The following is a 20587-nucleotide window of genomic DNA, read 5'->3' as shown; positions in this document are numbered from 1 at the left end:
GAGGCTTGATAGTATGTAGTTTGTTGTTCGTTTCTCTGTCCCACAGACGTTGCCAGTAGGCTCTGACCTTTTTCTTGATAAGTGGCTTTAGGTCCATTACAGGGACGGCTGTGGGCGAAGTGGCAGCGTCTGTATGAGCAGATGTGGCTAGCTTGTCGGCCAACTCATTCCCTTCGATCTCGCGGTGCCCTGGCACCCAGCACAGCACAATTTGTTGCTTAGATGCATACGCGGTGCAAAGTAGGGAATAAAGAGCTATAATGACGGGGTTTCTGTGCCTACTGAGAGTTTTTAAACATTTCAACACGCTCAAGGAGTCAGTGTAAATGACTGCCTTGCGTATGTCTAGCTGTTTGATCTGTTTAACCGCCGCCAGGATGGCGTAGGCCTCCGCTGTAAAGATGGTTGTGTTTGGGTGTAGAACTCCGGCAGCCCAAAAGGATGGACCGACCGCCGCGTAAGACACGCCAGTGTGCGACTTTGAGGCGTCAGTAAAATATTCCGGACTAGAGTATTTGTGCTGCAATTCGAGGAAGTGCATACGGATATGTGCGACCGGCGCATTCTTTGTAACATCAACGAAGGACAGATCACAGTCAATCAGCTGCCACTGCCATGGCGGCAGCTGTACAGGAGAGTACATGACATCGTGTTCGTGGAGCGACACATCCATCTCTTCGGCAAGACTTCTTACTCGCAGTGCGTAGGGCTTTCTTACGCTAGGGCGGTTCTGAAAGGTTTGGGCACTGGACAGGTCATTTATAGTTGTGTAGGTAGGGTGAGTTTTGCTTGAGTTTACTTTCAGGAAATACATAAAGGACAAGTACGTTCTCTGCAGATGGAGTGACCATTCATTTGATTCTGCATATAGGCTTTCTACGGGGCTTGTTCTGAATGCACCCGTAGAGAGGCGGATGCCCAGATGGTGGACAGGGTCCAGCATCTTCAAGGAGCTCGGAGTCGCGGAGTGGTATATAATGGAACCGTAGTCTATACGTGATCGAATCAGGCTCTTATAGAGATTCAGTAGACATTTTGTGTCACTACCCCACGTAGTGCGAGACAACACTTTCAAGATGCTCATTGTCTTCATGCACTTGTTTCTTAGATACTTTAGATGTGGGATAAATGTTAACTTCGCGTCCAGAATTATGCCTAGAAATTTGTGTTCAGTTTTTACAGGTAGACCCTCACCTTGCATCTCGATGTTGGGATCAGGGTGCAGACCTCTCTTTCTGGAGAAGAGGACGCATGTGGACTTTTGTGGGTTAAGCCTAAATCCATTCTCGTCTGCCCACTTACATAGTTTGTTCAAACCAAGCTGAACCTGCCGCTCACAGATTGCAAGGTTACATGAGGTGAACCCTATCTGCACATCGTCGACATATACTCAATAAAATATGTTGTGTGGGATGTACAGACGCAGAGAGTTCATTTTTATGATAAAAAGGGTGCAACTGAGCACACCACCCTGTGGTACTCCAGTTTCCTGAACATATGGTACTGATAAGGCATTACCCACACGGACACGGAATCTGCGGTTGGACAGGTAACTTTCAATGATATTCAGCATATTTCCACGTATTCCAAAGTGTGCGAGGTCTCGCAGTATTCCGAACCGCCACGTGGTGTCGTATGCCTTTTCCATATCGAGGAAAACAGACAGGAAGAATTGCTTGTGGACAAAGGCTTCACGAATCTGAGCCTCTATGCGTATTAGATGGTCAGTGGTGGATCGGCCATCGCGAAACCCACACTGGTATGGGTCAAGCAGCTTGCTTGATTCTAGGAAATGTATTAGACGCCGGTTTATCATCTTCTCGAAGACTTTGCAGATGCAGCTTGTTAGAGCTATGGGCCGATAGCTGGATACGGACGATGGATCCTTGCCCTGCTTTAGGATAGGGATCACTATGGCCTCTTTCCAGGCAGAGGGGATCTCGCCGGAGGTCCAAATAAAGTTATACAGACAGAGAAGCGTTTTCTTCGTTTCAGAGGGCAGGTTTTTTAACATTTCGTATAGTATGCGGTCAGAGCCTGGGGCAGATCGGTTGCAACAGGTGAGTGATGCATACAGCTCTGCTAGAGAGAAAGGTAAGTTATATGGCTCGTTCCCGGTGCTCTTTCGGTCTAGGTTTTTCTTTTCTATTGCTGCTTTGTATTTTGTAAATGCTGGAGAATAATGTGATGAACTGGACACATGTTCAAAATGAGCACCCAGATGATTTGCTTGGTCCTCCAGGCTGTCTCCCTGCGTGTGTATCAAGGGAGGCGGATGTGTTTGTCGTCCTCTTACTCTATTGACCCTGTTCCAAACCTTGGCCTCATCCGTGTACGAATTGATGCTTGATAAGAATTTTTGCCAGCTGTCTCTCCTGGCTTGTCTGCGCGTTCTCCTACCTTGGGACTTAATTTGCTTGAAATTGACAAGGTTTTCAGCAGTAGGAGAATCGCGAAGCTGCCTCCATGCTTTGTTCTGCTGCCTACGCGCGTTCCGACATTGTTCATTCCACCACGGAACACGAGGTTTACGAGAAAGTCCACTTGTTTGGGGAATACACTTAGATGCTGCATCAATTATGAAGTTGGTAAAATACTCGACGGCACCGTCAACTCCGAGCACAGACATGTCAGCCCACGAGATCGTACTGGTAAGTGTCTGGAATTTCTCCCAGTTCCCTGCATCGACCTTCCACTGGGGGGCATGTGGTGGAGATTCGTATTGTCTTTGTGCTCGCAGCAGTATAGGGAAATGGTCGCTCCCATAAGGGTTTTTTATAACTTCCCATTCGAGTTCAGGTAATATGGATGGAGAAGCTATGCTGAGATCTATGGAGGAAAAGGTTCTGTTTGCGAGACAATAATATGTAGGTTCTTTTTTGTTTAGCAGACACGCACCGGATGAGAAAAGAAAGTCTTCAATTAAACGGCCTCGCGCATCGATGCGAGAGTCGCCCCACAGGCCGCTGTGTGCATTGAGATCCCCAAGAACAAGGTAGGGTTCGGGGAGCTCATCAATGAAAGACTGAAATTCTTGTTTGTGCAGCTGGTAGTTTGGAGGTATATAGAGCGAGCAAATGGTTACCAGTTTATTTGAAAGGACAGCACGAACAGCCACGGCCTCCAGTGCGGTTTGCAGTGGAAAATGCTGACAGGCTACAGTTCTATCGAGTATTATGGCCACACCTCCAGATGATGCGGCAGCATCCTCGCGATCTCTTCGGAAAATATTATACTGACGGAGAAAGCTGCTGTTTCTAGAGTTAAGGTGAGTTTCCTGGACACACAGCACTTTTGGATTAAATTTGTGTAAAAGTTCTTGAATGTCGTCTAGGTTGTGCAGTAGTCCCCTTATATTCCACTGAATTATTGTGTTCATGTTGGAAGGAAATGTGCTGTGTGTCTTGGTCGAGTACTTGGACTTATCCTACAGAGCCTTTTCAGGCCCTGTAATTGGAGTTTTCCCCTTTTTGGGGTGCTCGAGAGAGCCTCGTCGCACCCTAGGCGCTCCATGCGCCATCTCGCATGTGGTAGTGTCCATTGCCTCATCCGGGGCTTTGGACACTCGCTCCAACGAGCGATGTGTACGTACAGGCTTCGTCTTTGAGGACAAAGCCTTTGCCCCCACCAGTGCGGAGGTTGATGGACCCTCCTTTGCCTCTGTGCGGCCCTGGCTGCTGCCAAGGTTTGCAGAGGCCACTGGTGTGGCCGAGTCGAGGGAGGGCAGGGCAGCCTTGGCTGCTCCCACCGTAGGGGCGGTTGCCCCAGCCGACGGCTCGCTACGTGCAGGCCGGGCTGGTGGCGGAAGCCGATGCGACCGTGCCCCCTGACGTGCCGCATCAGCGTATGTAGTGTTATGAAAAGGCGAGCACCTTTTGCGTGCTTCCCTGAACGAGATGTTCTCACGGACCTTTATAGTTATTATTTCTTTTTCTCTTTTCCAGCCTGGACAAGAGCGAGAATACGCCGGATGTTCGCCGTCACAATTTACACAGTGAGGCGTGGCCTCACAGCTATCTGAGGCATGGCCTTGCACTCCGCACTTGGCGCAGGTGAGTCGACCACGGCAACTCTGCGAACCGTGTCCGAACCTTTGGCACTGGTAGCATCGTCTCGGATTTGGGATGTAAGGTCGCACGTTCAGTTTGATGTAGCCTGTTAGGATCGTCTGGGGCAGAATGCTTGATGAAAATGTCAGAATTAGATGGTGTGTTGGTATTTCTTTATTGTCCCGCCTGATTTTTATGCGTTGCACATTGATGACATTTTGGTCGCTCCAGCCTTCTAGAAGCTCGGTTTCAGTCAATTCTAGGAGGTCTACGTCAGATACTACTCCGCGTGAGGTATTCATGGTTCGATGTGGCGTAACAGTTACCGGGTGCTGTCCGAGTGATTGAAGACTGGTGAGCTTTTGGTATTGTTGGTGATCCTTAACCTCCAACAGAAGGTCACCGCTGGTCATTCTGGTGATCTTGTAGCCAGGTCCAAGGTTTTCCGTCAGAGATTTTGCGACAACAAATGGTGAAATTATTCGGGCTGATTTTTCGGTTTTCTCACTGTGGATCACGTGGAATCGCGGGAAAGTTTCAGTTGGCTTTGTAAACGTATACAAGGATTCATCGGTGCGCCCCCTCTTCTGAGGCTGGCGATCAAGACGGGGAAATGTAGGGGTTCCCATGTAATTAGTTTTGTGTTCGGCAGCAATGGCGGCCACCCACCATGGAGCCCAACTTGGGGACGCTGCAGTTCTTAATGTTTAAGACAGCATACGCCAGCCGTACATCGCTACTATAACCGAATGTATTATGCCCATGGGAGGACAGGTACACAAGGTTAACCCAAGCCGCCTATGAAAAACGTGGAAGTAAGAGAAGAGAAGAGAAGACAGGACAGTAAAGAAAGGAGATAGGAAAGAAAAAGGTCAGAGAGGGGGATAGGAAAAGGCGACCAGCCGATTTCCTCTGGGTGGGTCAGCCCAGGGGTGCCGTCTATGTGAAGCAGAGGCCGAAGAGGTGTGTTGCCTCCGCCGGGGGGCCTTAAAGGTCCAAACACCCGGCATCGGCTCAACCCCCAGGATCCCCCTTTCCCCAGACACGGCTAAGCCGCGCACGGCTACACGCGGGAGGGTCCAACCCCCATGTGCTCGGGTCCGTGGTGTCGCAACACACCAAACGCCTGCTTTCGCAGACGCCCCTGCGGGTTAGTTGACTGAGCAACCACGGCGGGTTTTCCCAACTTAATCACCCAACCTAGTTTTCTGCCGTCCTCGACTGCGCTCCCCTTCTCTTGGTATCCATTCTGTAACCCTAATGGTCCACCGGTTATCCATCCTACGCATTACATGGCCTGCCCAGCTCCATTTCTTCCTCTTAATGCCAACTAGAATATCTGCTATCTCCGTTTGCTCTCTGATCCACGCCGCTCTCTTTCTGTCTCTTCACGTTAAGCCTAACATTTTTCGTTCCATCGCTCTTTGTGTGGTCCTTAACTTTTTCTCGAGGTTCTTAGTTAGCCTCCATGTTTCTGCCCCATATATTAGCACCGGTAGAATACAATGATTGTAAGCTTTTCTTTTCAACAACAGTGGTAAGCTCCCAGTCAGGATTTGGTAATGCCTGCCGTAGGCACTCCAGCCCAATTCTTCTGTAAATTTTTTCATGATCAGGATCCCCTGTGAGTAATTGACCTAGATAAACATACTCCTTTACAGACTCTATAGAGGATGACTGGCCATCCTGAATTCTTGTTTCCTTGCCAGGCTATTGGACATAATCTTTTTCTTCTGCATATTCGTCTTCAACCCCACTCTTACCCTTTCTCGGTTAAAGTCCTCAATCATTAGTTGTAATTCGTCTCCATTGTTGCTGAATAGGACAATGTCATCTGCAAACCGAAGGTTGCTTTGATATTCGCCGTTTATCGTCACTCCTAAGACTTCCCAGTCTCAGAGCTTGAATACTTCTTCTAAGCATACAGTGAATAGCATTGGAGAGATTATGTCTTCCTTCCTGTCCCCGTTCTTGAGAGGTAACTTTCTACTTTTCTTGTGGAGAGCCAAGGTAGCTGTGGAATCCGTGTAGATATTTGCCAAGATGTTCACGTATGCCTCCTGTATTCTTTGATTACACAATGCCTCTATGACTGCTGGTATCTCTACTGAATCCAATGCTTTTTTCATAATCAATGAAAGTCATATAGAGAGGTTGATCCATCGTAAAAATCATTTCCTGAAGCCCGCCTGTTCACTTAGTTGGCTGAAGTCAAGTGTTGCCGTGATTATATTGGAAATTATCTTGGTGAATATTTTATACAATACTGAAAGAAGCTAATGGGTCTGTAATTCTTCAATTCTTTAACGTCTCCCTTCTGATGGATTAGTATAATGTTGGCGTTCTTCCAGCTCTCTGGTACACTCGAAGTCGTGAGGCATCGCGTGTAAAGGGCCGCAAGCTTTTCAAGCATATCTATTCCATCTGATTAAATCGACGGTTATTCCATCGGCTCCAGCAGCTTTTCCAGCAGCGTGTCATAGATATCACCTTTCAATATCGCGGATTCTCTCCAAGGAGACAAGATGCCGCGAAGTCAGGATCAGCATTGCACGACTTTGAAAGCGCACATGGCGCGGTGCCATCTCAATGCCGAAAATAACCATTCAAGCCAGATTGCAGTCGTCTACCACGCAATGTAAACACTCAGCAACCAGCGCTTGCCAGGGCAATGCAAGCAAGCCCCTTAATTAAAATAAGTGCTCTTCGGGTCAGATAATGGATTTAGTAACAACTTGCATGGCGCACTCGCACAACGCAGAAATTCGTACCATTTTGCCACCATTTCGAATGCTATGATGCTACAGATTCAAAATTGTAGCATTTTAGATGCAACCTTGCAAGTGTGGTGACGTCAGACTTATCTGAGGGCAGCGCAAATTAATACAAGTTTTATGAAAACGGAAGAGAGAAAACTGAGTTGCTGCCACGTCTATTTTCTGTCGCCTAAAGAAAACCTTATAGAAGAGCGTACTTTCATCGTTGAGATCCGATTAGTGGTGTTGCTCGTCCGGAGCTTCTGGGCGGTCCTCAGGGACGGAAAAGCCGGACGCACTGGCAGTTGAAATGCTGCTGATAAGCCGTAGCATATTTACGCGGACATGTTGTTGATATTCCATTAGAGTAGAATAAATATATGCAAGTGAAAATTGCGTGTCTATGCTAAGAACATTTTGAAGTACTCCTACTCTTGCCATCCGGCAAAGGCAATGAATTCGAAAGTTCGTGGACACGAGCAAATAACGTTCTTGTGTCGCCCTCCCACCTCCAAAAAAAGGAAAAAAGCCGATAGTTTGAAGCTTAGACTTACCCTCTACGCAACTTTTCCAGACGTAATGATGAACCCAGGTAGTATCAGACCTTTCTACAAAATAACAAAAAGGTGTTCATGTTAGGGCATGTTTCTCAGACTACGAACGTGATGATTTGCTATAATAAATGTGATAAGAGACAATTTTTGTTTGGTTTTCTAGGGCGCGCTGCTTTTAGTAAATGTTTACAATTCGCAACGTGTCTAGATCATAAAATAAATAACTGGAGGACATCTCGCCTGTTGGGAAAGTAAAAGAGCACACCACTTTAATCGGCCTTGTGTTTCTTTCTTTTTTTTCGCTCTGTTTGGCGTCAACCATGTATAGAAAATTTGAAAGCTTTGAACTCCAACACGAGATACAAAAAGAACATAATGGCCAATAGATGTGCATGGTGAGCTATGCATTACAGCCAATGAGACGCTGCACGGGATCGAAAACTGCCGTTTAGTAGGTGCGTTGCAACACTCATAATATTATAATTCTAAGCGCTAAGAGGACGACACAAGCAGACAGCTCGAGGCACTATTCTAACCTGACATCATTGTGAATGAATGGTAAAGCGATTAGCTTTTAAAACGAATAGTTCTTTTTTTTTTGGGGGGGGGGGGGGCATCAAACCGGCATCAAACCGTGGGCCGATCTCGAAAGCAGTGCAGTATAGTAAATCGTCTGAAAGCGCTAGCTATCAAGAGGGAAAGATTTCAGAAACGGACGCCTGAAGAACGCGCGAGATATTTCAAAGAGCTTCTTTGGCACGAGCAAAGTATTGGTGTTATCGTGGCCTAATGGTCAGAGCTTTGGGCTGCTGTGCTCAATCCCACGGTCGCTCAAGCATTTCTTTATAGCATTATAGGCGGACTTCACCAACTTTATAGATATCTAACGGAAAACTCGACCTGTGCATCGCGTACACGAGCACTCATCCGAAGTTAATAAAATATACGATGTATTGGAAAAGCCACTTTAATAAAGCCAATGGCTTTCTGGGTGCGTTCGGCTATTTGCTTAGGTTGACAATTATCTCGATGGCTTCTCCACAATATTTTTATTAATCAGTTTGCACGCATTCGTCTATGTTATGGATGCTTACCAACTAGCTCATGAATGAATTAGACAGATGAGGATAATTTCTACTGGCGTGCACTTCCAACCGGCGTGATGAGAGTCACTTAGCCTGCCCTGAACTAATTATGTTGAATATATATATATATATATATATATATATATATATATATATATATATACGAATAAAAACAGCGCGTGAAACGAGAGAAGGTAGAGGGCCGTTTCTTGCGTTGTTTTTGTTCTTAGCTTCATGTATCCCAAGAGCAAAGTCTCCCGAAGTATGCATCCATTGCAGTTCACCATTTTTCATATCTATCATTATTCTTACGTTTCTACATTACAGCCTCCACCTCTACATTAAACAGGTATACTTATGCCTGTAACAACCGCGGCTTTATCTATATCTTCCCTGTGCCCTCCCAATAGCCTAAACGCCTTTACTTATCTCCCCCGATGAGCAGTTAATGCTTCCATCAGCTTTGCGTCCCAACGCTTCTGGAAAGTGACGGAGTGAATATCTTCGTATTTCATTAGGACGTGCTGAACTACCTCTAGATATTGCAGTAGCAGACACGCTTATGATCCTGCTGCGAATATTTCCTTCGGTATGTTTTTCTTCCCCTCAGAACAGCCAGCTGGGCCTCAAATGGCAAGGCACTGCCATTTGTCTTATCGTACAAATTTTCTCTCCTTTATTCTTTCTTGCCGTACTTGTTAATCTCCATGGACGTTCTGTTTCCATCATTTGCACTGTCTCTGTTTCTCTCACTGTCTTGTTGCTGTAGCCTGATTGTCTGTTTGCACTTTCAATTATCTTGTACATTCCTGTCAACTTTCTTCGCCTTTTTCTCCCTTCTGCGATCACGATTTAGAGGCACAGTTATTTCTGAATGTTTGCTTCCGATTTCTTTTCATCCGTGTTCCTGAGACTTTCTTCAAGACATATTTTTTTGTGGTTTTCTGGCTTCAAAAGTGACCCAACCCACGTCACCCTACACGGCCTTACATGTGGTTTTACCGTAGGCCCCCAATTCCAGTCGGTCACTCGACCATTGGTAAGCTTTGAACCATGACAATATATCTAATTTCAGGCACACATTGGCATTTACGATCACCATTACTCCTTTATTAATTCCTCACACTTCCTCATAATAATTGTGTCCCCAAAGTGTTCTATGTTTTATAATACTTGTATTTCGCTTCCTCATTATCCTCATATTACCTTGGTGAATGCTTGACTCGGTGTTTCTTTTGTTTACGCGTACACCAAGGTATTATGATTGCTTATGATTGATATTCAGCGACTGAATATAACTTACCTACGGATATTATTTTCTCTTGAATTGCTACCACGTCATTACTCATCTCTTCAATAGAGATGACGATTCCCGATTTCTCTGTGCTAAAATTGAGGCATAAGATGTCGATTTATTGCCACGCATATTCGCACGTTTCTGTAAATATGTTGGTTAATCCGCTAATAGCAGTATGTCTTCCCATACACCAACCCAGGGGCCCTCTCTTGCGCCATCTGCCCAATACAGATGAAAGATAAATCGAAACTTAATCATTGTTTTCCAGTCGTCTTTCTGTTCCCTCAACCTAAAGCGTAAATATCAGTGGAGACAGAAGGGATCCTTGCTTCAGTCCTCGGTACATTTGAACTAGCTCTGTGCATTTTCGGCTGGGCTATGGTAGCGCAACATAGATAATTTTGAAGTTTCGTGCAGCTTAACTTGAAGTGTGTTTGCGCGCTTTTATTGTCGGAATTGTTTCTTGCACTCTGTATTATTTATTTATTGGAGGATTATGCATACCCTGGAGAAAAAGCAGCATGCGGCGTTCCAGACTATCAGCCACCAGAGTTCGCTGAGCGACCGGTGACCAGGACGCAGATGCCTTCAGCTCGCGCTCCATACGGCCACACACGAACTCGTAGAAGTCATTGCACGGCGCCTTGGTTAGACTCACCAGTCGCAGCAGACGGTGCTCTGGACAGTGTAATTCATTGAAAACGTACTTGCATACCTTTTGGTGCAACCATAATCGACGACAGTACGAAAACTATGGTGTAACGCAAGCCCTTATGCAAGCAACTATGGCGCGATCAAGCAGCGGTTTCATATAATTTGATTTATTGCAGCCTTAATGGGACCCAAAGATATTACATAAGGCGGCCGCTCTAACAAGGTAGTATGACACATAGGAAAGAAAACACCAATGACACAAGAGAAATGAGATGGGATATTTCAATAGAAATTAGTTGTGCATGTACTGAAACAAAGAAGCAGTGAAAAAATATTTAAAAAACACTAAAACTGGTATGTTAATAAGGCAGTAGTAAGATTCATTTCAATGAAAACAACAGTAATTCAGGGCAACGATAAAATTGTTTTCTCATGTGATGTTGGACAGTTGTTGCCGGAAGAAGACAGGGTCTGTACTCGAAAATGTGCTATCGCGAATGGCGCTCCACATGGTTGTTGCATTTGGAAAAAAAAAAAACTTCATCGGTCATCGCTGATGTGCCGTTCGCGAATGTGCGCTATCAGATGACTGCGATTAAGGCGGGAACATAATCTTGACGGTGGTTTGAATACGCGGCGGTATTAGGAAATTTGATTATTGTGTTGAATGCGGATTGTAGTAAAGAGGGGAAGAGGCTGGAGATGACGCGGCGAGAAAGGAGAGATCGTAGGTCATGTATGCGCATGAGTGCATATCTTGGGCCTCATTCAGTAGCGATAACCCTTGCAAAAAATTTTGGACTGCTTCTAGTATGTTAATAGGGTATTCACGAGAGCGATGCCATATAGCCACGTACTCAAATTTAGGGGGAACATACCTCTGGCATGAGAGCTTGTTAAATTTCTGGTGGAGCTAGCTACAAGCTCCGTCGCAAGTAACCTAGCGTGCGTGAAGGTCCCGACCAAATAGTTTCAGTATGAGCTGCCCATGAGAAGGAGGCCATGAAATGAACTCAATTATAGGATGATGTCCGGAATATGGGACCTCAAATTATATGCTATGTGATATCAACTGTTGTGTGTTTGCGTGCAAATGTCATGGCCAAGTATTCTGCAAACATTTGCTTCATGCACCATTTTTTACACCACTTTCTATTGTATTGATGCGCTTTTGTAGCGTGGTTCTGTCCCCAGCCGAGCAGATGGAGTTCTACGCGATGCAATTGTCAGTAAATAGTCTTAATTTTTTCTTTAGTTTACTAGGCAGGTTATCGACGTAGACAAAAAATAACACCGACGATAGGCCTGCATCTTGGGGAACATCATATCTACAGGGGAATCGTAGCTGTTCGTAGACGTGAACTAAACAGCACTTTTCTTAGAAAGTGTTCCAGCCAAGTGATCAAAGCATCGTGTAGGCCAAGATTAGAAAAGTTTACAAGCATATGATTGCGTCTGCTTATTTGAGTGGTCGCTATCATAAAAAAAATTATCAAATATACATTCTTTTTTTTTGTTTTCTCGACTCGCACAGGAATTGACATATAAAGCCAGAAAAAGGCACTGTTGCGGTACAATCGGCCAGCGAAACAGAAGAGTTAACGCAGCAAAGACAAGCGACTGAATTGTAGGCTGAGATCAGTAGATCTACCCTAGTGGCCGTCTAGTGTCTAAGTGCGGAAAAATAAAACCATCTGCTTTAACGTTCTTATCAAAGCAGACGTCAACACATTCGCTATTCAGTGAGATGTGCTAATGTGAAGTAAATATCCACCGCATAGCGAATTATACAGTTACATGTACCGTAATTGAAACAAGAAAATGTGAACCTAACCAATTCTATCCATCTCCGTGCGCGGAACATGGCGGAATATACCTTCCGACATGATTTATTGTCTCACGTGGGCTATAGGAGCTGCTATGTGTCTAAGATGTGGGCTCAGTTGCATGTGCAAGGCGAGCCGTGGGCTCGCAAACTATTTGCGTTGCCTAAACTTCGAGCATGCAGTGCGACAGAAACTCTAAAATCGCCTGATGAAAATTTCCGAACACAGAATATTTGTAAATATTGTCACGTTGTAGTACGTTGTTATGCGTCAAAATTCCACAAACTTCAGATGCTGTTGGCATGTCTTGGGCCGTGCGATATATCGATAACAGCGATAAATGTGTGAATATTTTTTAGACAAATATAGAACAATGCACTCAGGGTTAGATTGCCTGATGCAACTGAAAAGTACGCCTTACCTTCGGCTTCACAAATTCTGCAAGTTTCTCTTCTGGGCAAAGCTGCAAAAAGTAGCGTTTATTATTTACACTTGTCCTCATCACAGCGCTTCGTATAAGTGTTCGAAAACAATACCGACTGATAAGCACACGCTTTTCGGCAACGCAACCTTTTCCCCTTTTATAGCAATTAGCTATTTATTAGTAGCAGAAATGTCTGGTTCCCCAAGATATTCGATTTAGATATGAGGAGCTTTACGTTAGTTACTGTCAAGTAGGTCGGTTGCAGTAAAAGAAAGTGAGGGGACACTGCTGTCATACAGTTAGATAAACAACTTCCATACAAAAAGTTATTTAAAAAGACAGTAATAGCATGTGGTACAACAATATGAAGACGGTGAGCGCTACAACTGGCAGTTGTGCTCAAGTGCCAACAGACGCCTGGACGACGGAGTGGCGTCAAAAACATGGAAGCACGTGTACCGCGGCGCCTGCATCGTCCACACCAAGTACGACACCTCGCTGCACTAGCACTCGTGGCCTAGCAAAATAACAAATCAAGAAGAAAACAACGAATCGAGGCAGCGAATCAGCGAATAGCGCGTGGCTCAAACAGCCTGCAGAAGGAGAAGATACCACGTCGGGCAGGACAGATGGAGCTGAGAAGAGGAGCAAGGAAGACGTGTTGGCTTCGGTCGTAAGTCAACGTTCTGAAGTCCAACAGCTGTCGGAGAGACCCGGTCGAGCGCCAGCGCATGAGGGGACCTCTTAACGACACGTCTTCCACTCCCGCCAACCACCCGACGAAACAAGAGTCTGCGAGAGCTCGCCTGCCATCTCCGCTCGTGCAGTTTCTCAAACTCTGAGTGTGCTGTGGCAGTCTGTCTCAACGCTTTGTGGGGATGCTTGCTATCCCTTGCTCCCATGCCCTGTGTTCCCGTATTTGCACTTTCTATGTTTGTGTGCTATGTGTTGACATTCTTACCTTGCCGCCCTCGTAGGCGTCTCTGACTCTCACAATTAAGCCTGCTCCCCGAACCACATCGTAACAGCAGAACTTGTAGAAGAGCAAATGTATATTGCTGAAAGTCTCAGAAGCTGTTTCTAGATAACAGGCTAAGAACATTGTCGAGCTGATTGCGCAATTTAAATATGCCTCAATAATAAAGTTTATAGTCCCGAAACCGGCACAATCAGCAGTGTCCCCTCAGTGTCCGCTCACAGAGACACAAAAAACAAACATAGAAAGACACATAGAAACAATTATCAATTCAACGGCAGCACAGTTGATGAGAAAAAGACGAACACTGACATACATACACACACATGAACATGTGTTTAATGTTCGTCTTAGTCTCACCGAGTGCGCGGTTGTTGAATCGATAATGTTCAGTCAACTAGCCCAACAGTACCTCTTCAACATGGAAACAACACCCGCCATGCGTAGTGCATAGATGTAACACGTCAAGTCACAGGAGTGAACACAGAGTAAGCCATAATGACGTCACATCATGCGAATGACATTGACACAGGTACTATTCACACGTAGTGAAACAAGTTTTTTTACCGATAAATCCTGCCAAGAGGAGCTAGCATACATGCTTTGCAGTCTTTTTCCGTCCATAATTTTTCAGGTGGTGTTCTCACAACTCCTTTCTTTTGTTTAACTGTAGACTGCAGTCGCAACCTATTGAACAGAATTTCCAGCGCCGGTAGGCAGCCGCCATGTTTTTTGATGTGACGATGGTGAGGGGACTGCGGAAACGGTGCGGGCCGCAGAGCGTTTGCGGTTGTCAGTCGGCTGCAGTGGCTGGCTCTGAGAGCGCTGCAGCCGTCTTGTCGTCTCTGAATGCCGGTTAGTGTGCCTTCTTTAATTCGATCGCATTTCAGATCACAGAAATATACCAGAGATCCACCTGAGAGTGCCCTGTGGCGCCGTCGGCTTCACTGCAGCTGAAACGTCGTGCAGTTGGCTACGCTTTTTTCTGCGAGATATCCATAAATATAGACGTATGTTAGGCATTGACGTACTGTATGAAAGATACTAGACAACGTCCAATATGCTGTACTTTGTTTTGTTTGTGTGTTTGTGTGTTTGTTTTTAAAGAGGAGTATCATATTTATTCCTCTCGCTACGGATATATATATATATGTGCTGTATTTTTCCCGTGCTTTGTCATCTCGATTACCGTGTGCTTTAAGCATACCACGATTCATATGAGTACATTTAAGTTTTTCTCCGTTTTTCACGCTGCACGGCAGTCACAGGTTAAGCCCTAGCTCATACACGTCTATTGTGTAGGACTGACACGAAGCTAGTTAAGCAGAATTTCACACTGACCACGAACACACTTAGCAACAAAACGAATTAGTCCGCCGGTGCTGTGTGCACAAGATAGAAGCACATCTTTTATCGCGAGTGCTTCCAGTTGCAGGCGCTTTATTATTTTCTCCATGCAGTCCATAGAGAACACACAATAATTTGCCTATCCACGTACGTCATAGCTAAAGCAGGCACAAGCTATATTGAATAACTTGATTCTCTTGTGGCTGAGTCGGAGCATCCATATCCAGCTTTTCTGTACACGTACCAACGAGCGCCCCAAGCGACCGCAGCGCGAAGCTTGCACGTTTTCAATGGGACGAGTTGGTTTTTCGCGAATAGTTAAAAGTACAGAGCGATTATTGAAAAATGCAGGTGACAGACGTCTTCTATAAGACAAACCACACTACACAAATGCAGTGATTGTGCTATGAAACGTTAGAATTTTGTTCCCAGGGCCGGTATTTTGTAGCGATGCGTTATGCTTTATTCTACACTAGTCTTATCATCCACCGCTCACGGCAGGCTGATCCCGTTGATAACGTGAGCGGACCGTTGCTCTGACCACTGACCAAGCGCGAAAAGGCATTATCATCGGAAAGGCACCGCTACAAAATACCAGCCCAGGGCCGGTATTTTGTAGCGATGCCTTTCCAGGATTAATGCCTTTTCGCGCTTATCGCGCTTTATCAGTGGTCGGAGCGACGGTCCGCTCGCGTTATCAACGGGATCCGCCGGCCGAGAGCGGTGGATGATAAGACTAGAGTACACTCTTTAAAAAAAGGTCGTCATATTCACTAAGTAAATACTAACACGTTACTAGTCCCAAAAAGCACTACCTTCTTAGTAAATGCAAGTAGTAAAATGATGGTTAGTACTTTTCACTACCTGCTGAAGCTAGCAAAAAGCACTAACTTAGTAGTAACTAAATACTACCTCGGTAGTGCAGTTACTAACACAACTGAAATATAATTACCAACAATACAATGGGACCTATTCGATTTATAAGAGCCGATTGCATTGTCCTATGAAGTCGATGGTATTGTAAAAGCATAAAAAAGTGAAATAATAAATATACATGAAAAGAACCGCGTCCTATTGCTATATATTACGGCCTTAATTGGTGGCATATACGTAATGTAAATTTGCCAAGGACATGAAGCCGCACTGCCTCCGGGTAAGAATTGACTGCATATGTCCAACAAGCAAGAAAGCATATTCGCAACTCAAATGAACTGCAGGGGGCGCTGCGAGAACTGGCCGCGTCTGGCTACACTGTGCAACATGGCGGTTATACGGAGGTCCCCGCGTCGCCGAAACCACTGTGTTTGATGATTTTCGTGCGGTGTGATGCTGGTTTGCGCTGTTTTGTGGAAGGAAAGCGTGTAGCTTACGCCGACCAAATCATTTTAGCTGATCTAAGAGAGGCACAGTGGGTAATGAGGCTAAAGTGGTCGCACGGTGTGTGCAAACATCTGGCGTGACAGCGGACCCGCACGAGATTCTGATGAAAATCACCGATGTATTCTTGAACCCATTGGTCGTGGAACCAACGTATACTCGTGCATTGTTGGACGTTCGGAAATGTACAAGCACGTTTCTGCTGCTTTGATTCACTGTTAAGACGCGGATAGATTGTCCGGTGTTTCGAGCGTACGAGACAGCGGCTGGCGAAGTTGGATACGTCACGCTAGCCTCGCCAGGATTGCCGAAATCTTACAACCTGCTCAGATAGGAACGTTTAACATGGCCCGCAGCAGCGCACCGACTTGCTCGATTAGCTGTTGCCGCTGTACATGCGGATAAATGCGCAGCTGGCGCGCACTTTCTCACTGTTGTTGCCTTAACACATTTTCGTTCGGCGAAGGCGCAAACTCTGCACGCTCTTTTCTGTCCAGAGAGCCAGCGAAACTAAAATCAAGCTTTGCACCTTATCGCGAGCATGCACTACGAATCTGTGGCGAACCTTTCCCGCTACTTTTGCGTTCGTGTTATCTATTTTACATTCGAGATTTGCGCGACGTCACTGCTGCTTCACTTAGCTGTAGTTACTGCAGTAGTTGGCGCATTGTTTCTCTCGTAGAGAACAAAACGATAAATAAGAAACTGAAAGATCTGCTTACTACAATAAAAACACATTTGCACACCATGTACAGGTATGGCTTGTGCTGAGTGGCCTGACCATGACTGATTATTACTCCCCGCTGTCTACGAACATGTCGCTTATGGCTGCTGTGTAAACTAATGAAATACAACAAATGTTTCTGTGTAAATTAATGTTAACTAAGCTAATGCATTACGAATCTAATTAATTTTCTCTGTTATTGTATAATTTACGTATCCTGCACTTTAAGTGGCCAAAACTGTGTTCGCCTCTGAACTGCCAATTTCCTTCAGACACTGATGAGAGATACAATTGCTTTCATAATTACGCATTTTCAAATGAGGGCCTACTAATTTGCACTAGTTACACGGGTAGCGTGCCCAGGTCGCAAGGAAGGCGTACCGCTTTGCCGCCACATAGTTATTTTGCACGCTGGTGCCTACATGTTGTGCTTACATAGAACGATTTACCGACGTTACTCGGGAGTTCCTGAAACTCCGATGTACCGATTTTCGCTGATGTACCATACTCGGTAGTTCCACGTTGTGCGCTGCATGTATCCGATGTAGCAGCTATAATCAAGGAAAGCTTGAGTACCGCGGCGAGATTTGCATCATAAACTGCATAACCACACTGGCTATCACATGAAACTGCATGTTGCAGCACGCATACGCTGAACGTTATCACGATGGCAGTAACAACCTCTACGCAAACTTTCTGAAGTTCGCTGAAGCGCTTTAGTGCAAATATAGTACAAGCAACAGGATCGCGTTATCTTCACACAAACAAACCGACCCTCGCCTAGAAAAAAATGAGAACTTTCTCGAGCAAGATGTTGAGAACACAACATTTGCCGTTGTCTCTGATAAGATTCGCAATCCATGTGGCTCTTCGGCGCCGCAAAACTGCAAAACTCAGCATAATTCCAGGGCCGTGTGGAGTTTCGTAGGTCATATGGTGACTCCATCGTACTAGAAGCGCACCCGATCGCAATGCGAAGGTACGGTGCTAGCCACTGCTCCGACGCTCGGACCTCCGTACGCTGTTTCCGGCGCTCGCCGCTAGGTGTCGCATGAATTGCTGGAGTCGCGAATATAGAGCGACCAAGGTGCTACGCAACACTTGCTGAATAAGCAACTTCACCAGTATTTATAGGCCTAGTTTGAGGGAGCACATGTGGCACCTGTGAGCACCTATGCATTTGGTTGAATAATCAAAGCTTTGTGCTCAAATGTCTAAAGCCTACTGTCTGTACATATGTGTGATACGACGTCGCATATAACTGTTAATCCAACATAATGAACAACACTACAGTTAATCTCAATTTCGCATAAGACTGTTACAATCACAGCAAAATAGGCCAAGGCCAGACAAGTTAGTAGTTGCTTAGTAGTTACTTAGTAAAAACTACTAAGAAGCATTTCTGGTTAGTAAAGGTAGCACTTACTAGCTTTACTAACCACTGGCTAGTACAGAACTAGTCAGAAGGTAGTAAAATACACAGTAACCTAGTAAAAACGTGCATTTACTAGCTATTTACTAATTTTATTTTTAAGAGTGTAGAAGAAGTCATAATGCCTCGCTACAAAATCGCGGCCCAGAGCAGTTAAGATTGAGCAATGGAAGCCTACAGAAACGACGAAAATTTGTACTCGATTTTCGTGACAAAGACGGTCGCTGTGATAAAACTACGCAGGAATCGTAATCGCCGCTACAGCGTATGTAGTCCGGAGACGCAGCTTTGAAGCGATCCCAATCCGGACTTTCTAAGCGCGGCGTAACATTGTTCCCAGACGCGGTTTTGTAGCGTTAGCTACACTGGCCTAGCCAAGCCCGTTTCGCGCGGCACATCAATAGCCGTGCTGCGCATGCGCAAGGATCAGTGATGTCACACGGCTTGCGCACCGGAGCCACCGGAGCCGGCACCTCTCGCGCACTCCGCCGCCGCCGCCGCGCGCGACTCACCGCCGCCGGTCTGCGCATTCCAGAGGAGTGACGTCGTAGCCGTGGTAGACGCACTGGCGCCGGCGCGCGCTCGCTGTGCAGTCGCCGTCTGACACTGCGCTGGAGCCGCTGCGCTCCTGACTGGCGTTTGCCAGTGTGGTATAGCCATGGAGAAGGAGAGCGCAAATGCTGCTCAACAGCGCAGAAGAACGGAGAAGCTTGACTCATCGGATCCCGAAGTAGTTACCTGGCAATTAGCGGTTGAGCGTAGGAGAGAACCAGGAAAGCTAAGAATAATCAGCTGAACCTTTGCTAACGCTACGTATATCCTGGCATAGCCGAGCTAAGCCACTGCAAGTTTTTTTGAAACACAGTCGTGCAACTTCACGTGGTATCTTTAAAACTCCCAGCGTATCACTACCGGGGCGTTGGAAGCCGCGTTCGAATGGCCTAATAACTCCTCGTCATGCTGGCAGCGGTTCCATACCGCGCTTTCTTTAACGCCAGGTAGCACTTCGTTCCACAGTCTCTCTCCAGATGGCTGAAACACAAGACTCAAGATTTGTTTTCAGTTTTGGTTTTTTTTAGTGGTGCTCTTCAAATATGATATTTAATATTTTTACTTACTAAAACGTAGCAATGTGTCGCTCATTTCTTAACTGATCACTTTTATAATCAGATTTAATTCCTTAACAACATGACTACAAGCATGCGCATGTCCTTGTGTTACGTTAAAAAAAAATAAAGCTTTCGTGCTTTGTAGCATAGACATGCCCAGGAATTCTGAACACTTCCTCTTCCCCATTCTGTGGAACTTCAAGGCCGAACTTGGAAAATTGTATTTCAAAATAAATATCGGTCGAGTGTCAACAAACATGAAGAAGAGCCAAATATAAAACGTAAAGCGATATATTATTCCTGGAGTTTGAACGGTAATTGCAGAGTGAGTGTCACTGAATCTGTTTGCACGCCCAGGTTTTTGAGAGGCAGCAGGGAGGAGGAGTGTATATGCGTGGCTTGAGCGTGCGCGCGTGTGTACTTGCATTTGCGTGTGCGCGCTTGAACTGGACACGTCGGACAGCGTTTTAAATCCCGGAAGAGGTCGGGAAGAAGGTGCACATATTCATGAGTAGACAGAGCAGCCGAAGGTGGTTGTGGTGGGAAGCAGTCGTTGACAGATGGAGCGTAGTACCGTAGACGAGCTCCGCACTCGAGCACCCGATGGCCGACTTCAAGGGGCACCCTATACCCAGAATTACCAGTGGCAGACGTTGAACCCATTGCGATGGCGTGCCATGAGCAATCAGCGCTCACTTGAGATGGCGATGAACGCGTTCCACGAGGCCATTGGTTTGGGGATGGTTCGCGGCCGTGCGCAGACAATTAGTGCCAAGAAACCGCAGGAGCTCTTGAAAGAGAGCGGACTCGAATTGCTGTCCTCTGTCAGTAATAATTTTGCAGCAACCGGAGCGAGCAACCCATGTTGTGACAAAAGCTGTCGCGACAGTTGCAGTAGAACTGTTTTGAAGTGGCGTTGCTTCTGGCCAACGGGTAAACCTGTCGATAGAGGTGAGCAGGTAGCGAAATCCCCGACA

The 20587-nt window shown here is 45.9% G+C and overlaps 1 protein-coding gene across 1 annotated transcript in view; it reads right to left on the bottom strand.

The window, feature by feature from the left end:
• LOC119446756 (uncharacterized) overlaps nucleotides 1-20340 on the bottom strand; it is a 39777-nt gene extending 19437 nt beyond the window's left edge. Inside the window, exons 1-2 of the mRNA XM_049663578.1 lie at nucleotides 20307-20340; nucleotides 10246-10419 (exon numbers count right to left, since the gene is read on the bottom strand). Of these exons, the coding sequence (XP_049519535.1) occupies nucleotides 10246-10419; nucleotides 20307-20340 (208 nt within the window). The remainder of the gene's footprint in view (nucleotides 1-10245; nucleotides 10420-20306) is intronic.
• Nucleotides 20341-20587: the final 247 nt, after the last annotated feature.

The sequence above is a fragment of the Dermacentor silvarum genome, chromosome 1, assembly GCF_013339745.2.
Source record: "Dermacentor silvarum isolate Dsil-2018 chromosome 1, BIME_Dsil_1.4, whole genome shotgun sequence".
NCBI lineage: Eukaryota > Metazoa > Arthropoda > Arachnida > Ixodida > Ixodidae > Dermacentor > Dermacentor silvarum.
This window is presented reverse-complemented; position numbering and strand designations above follow the sequence as displayed.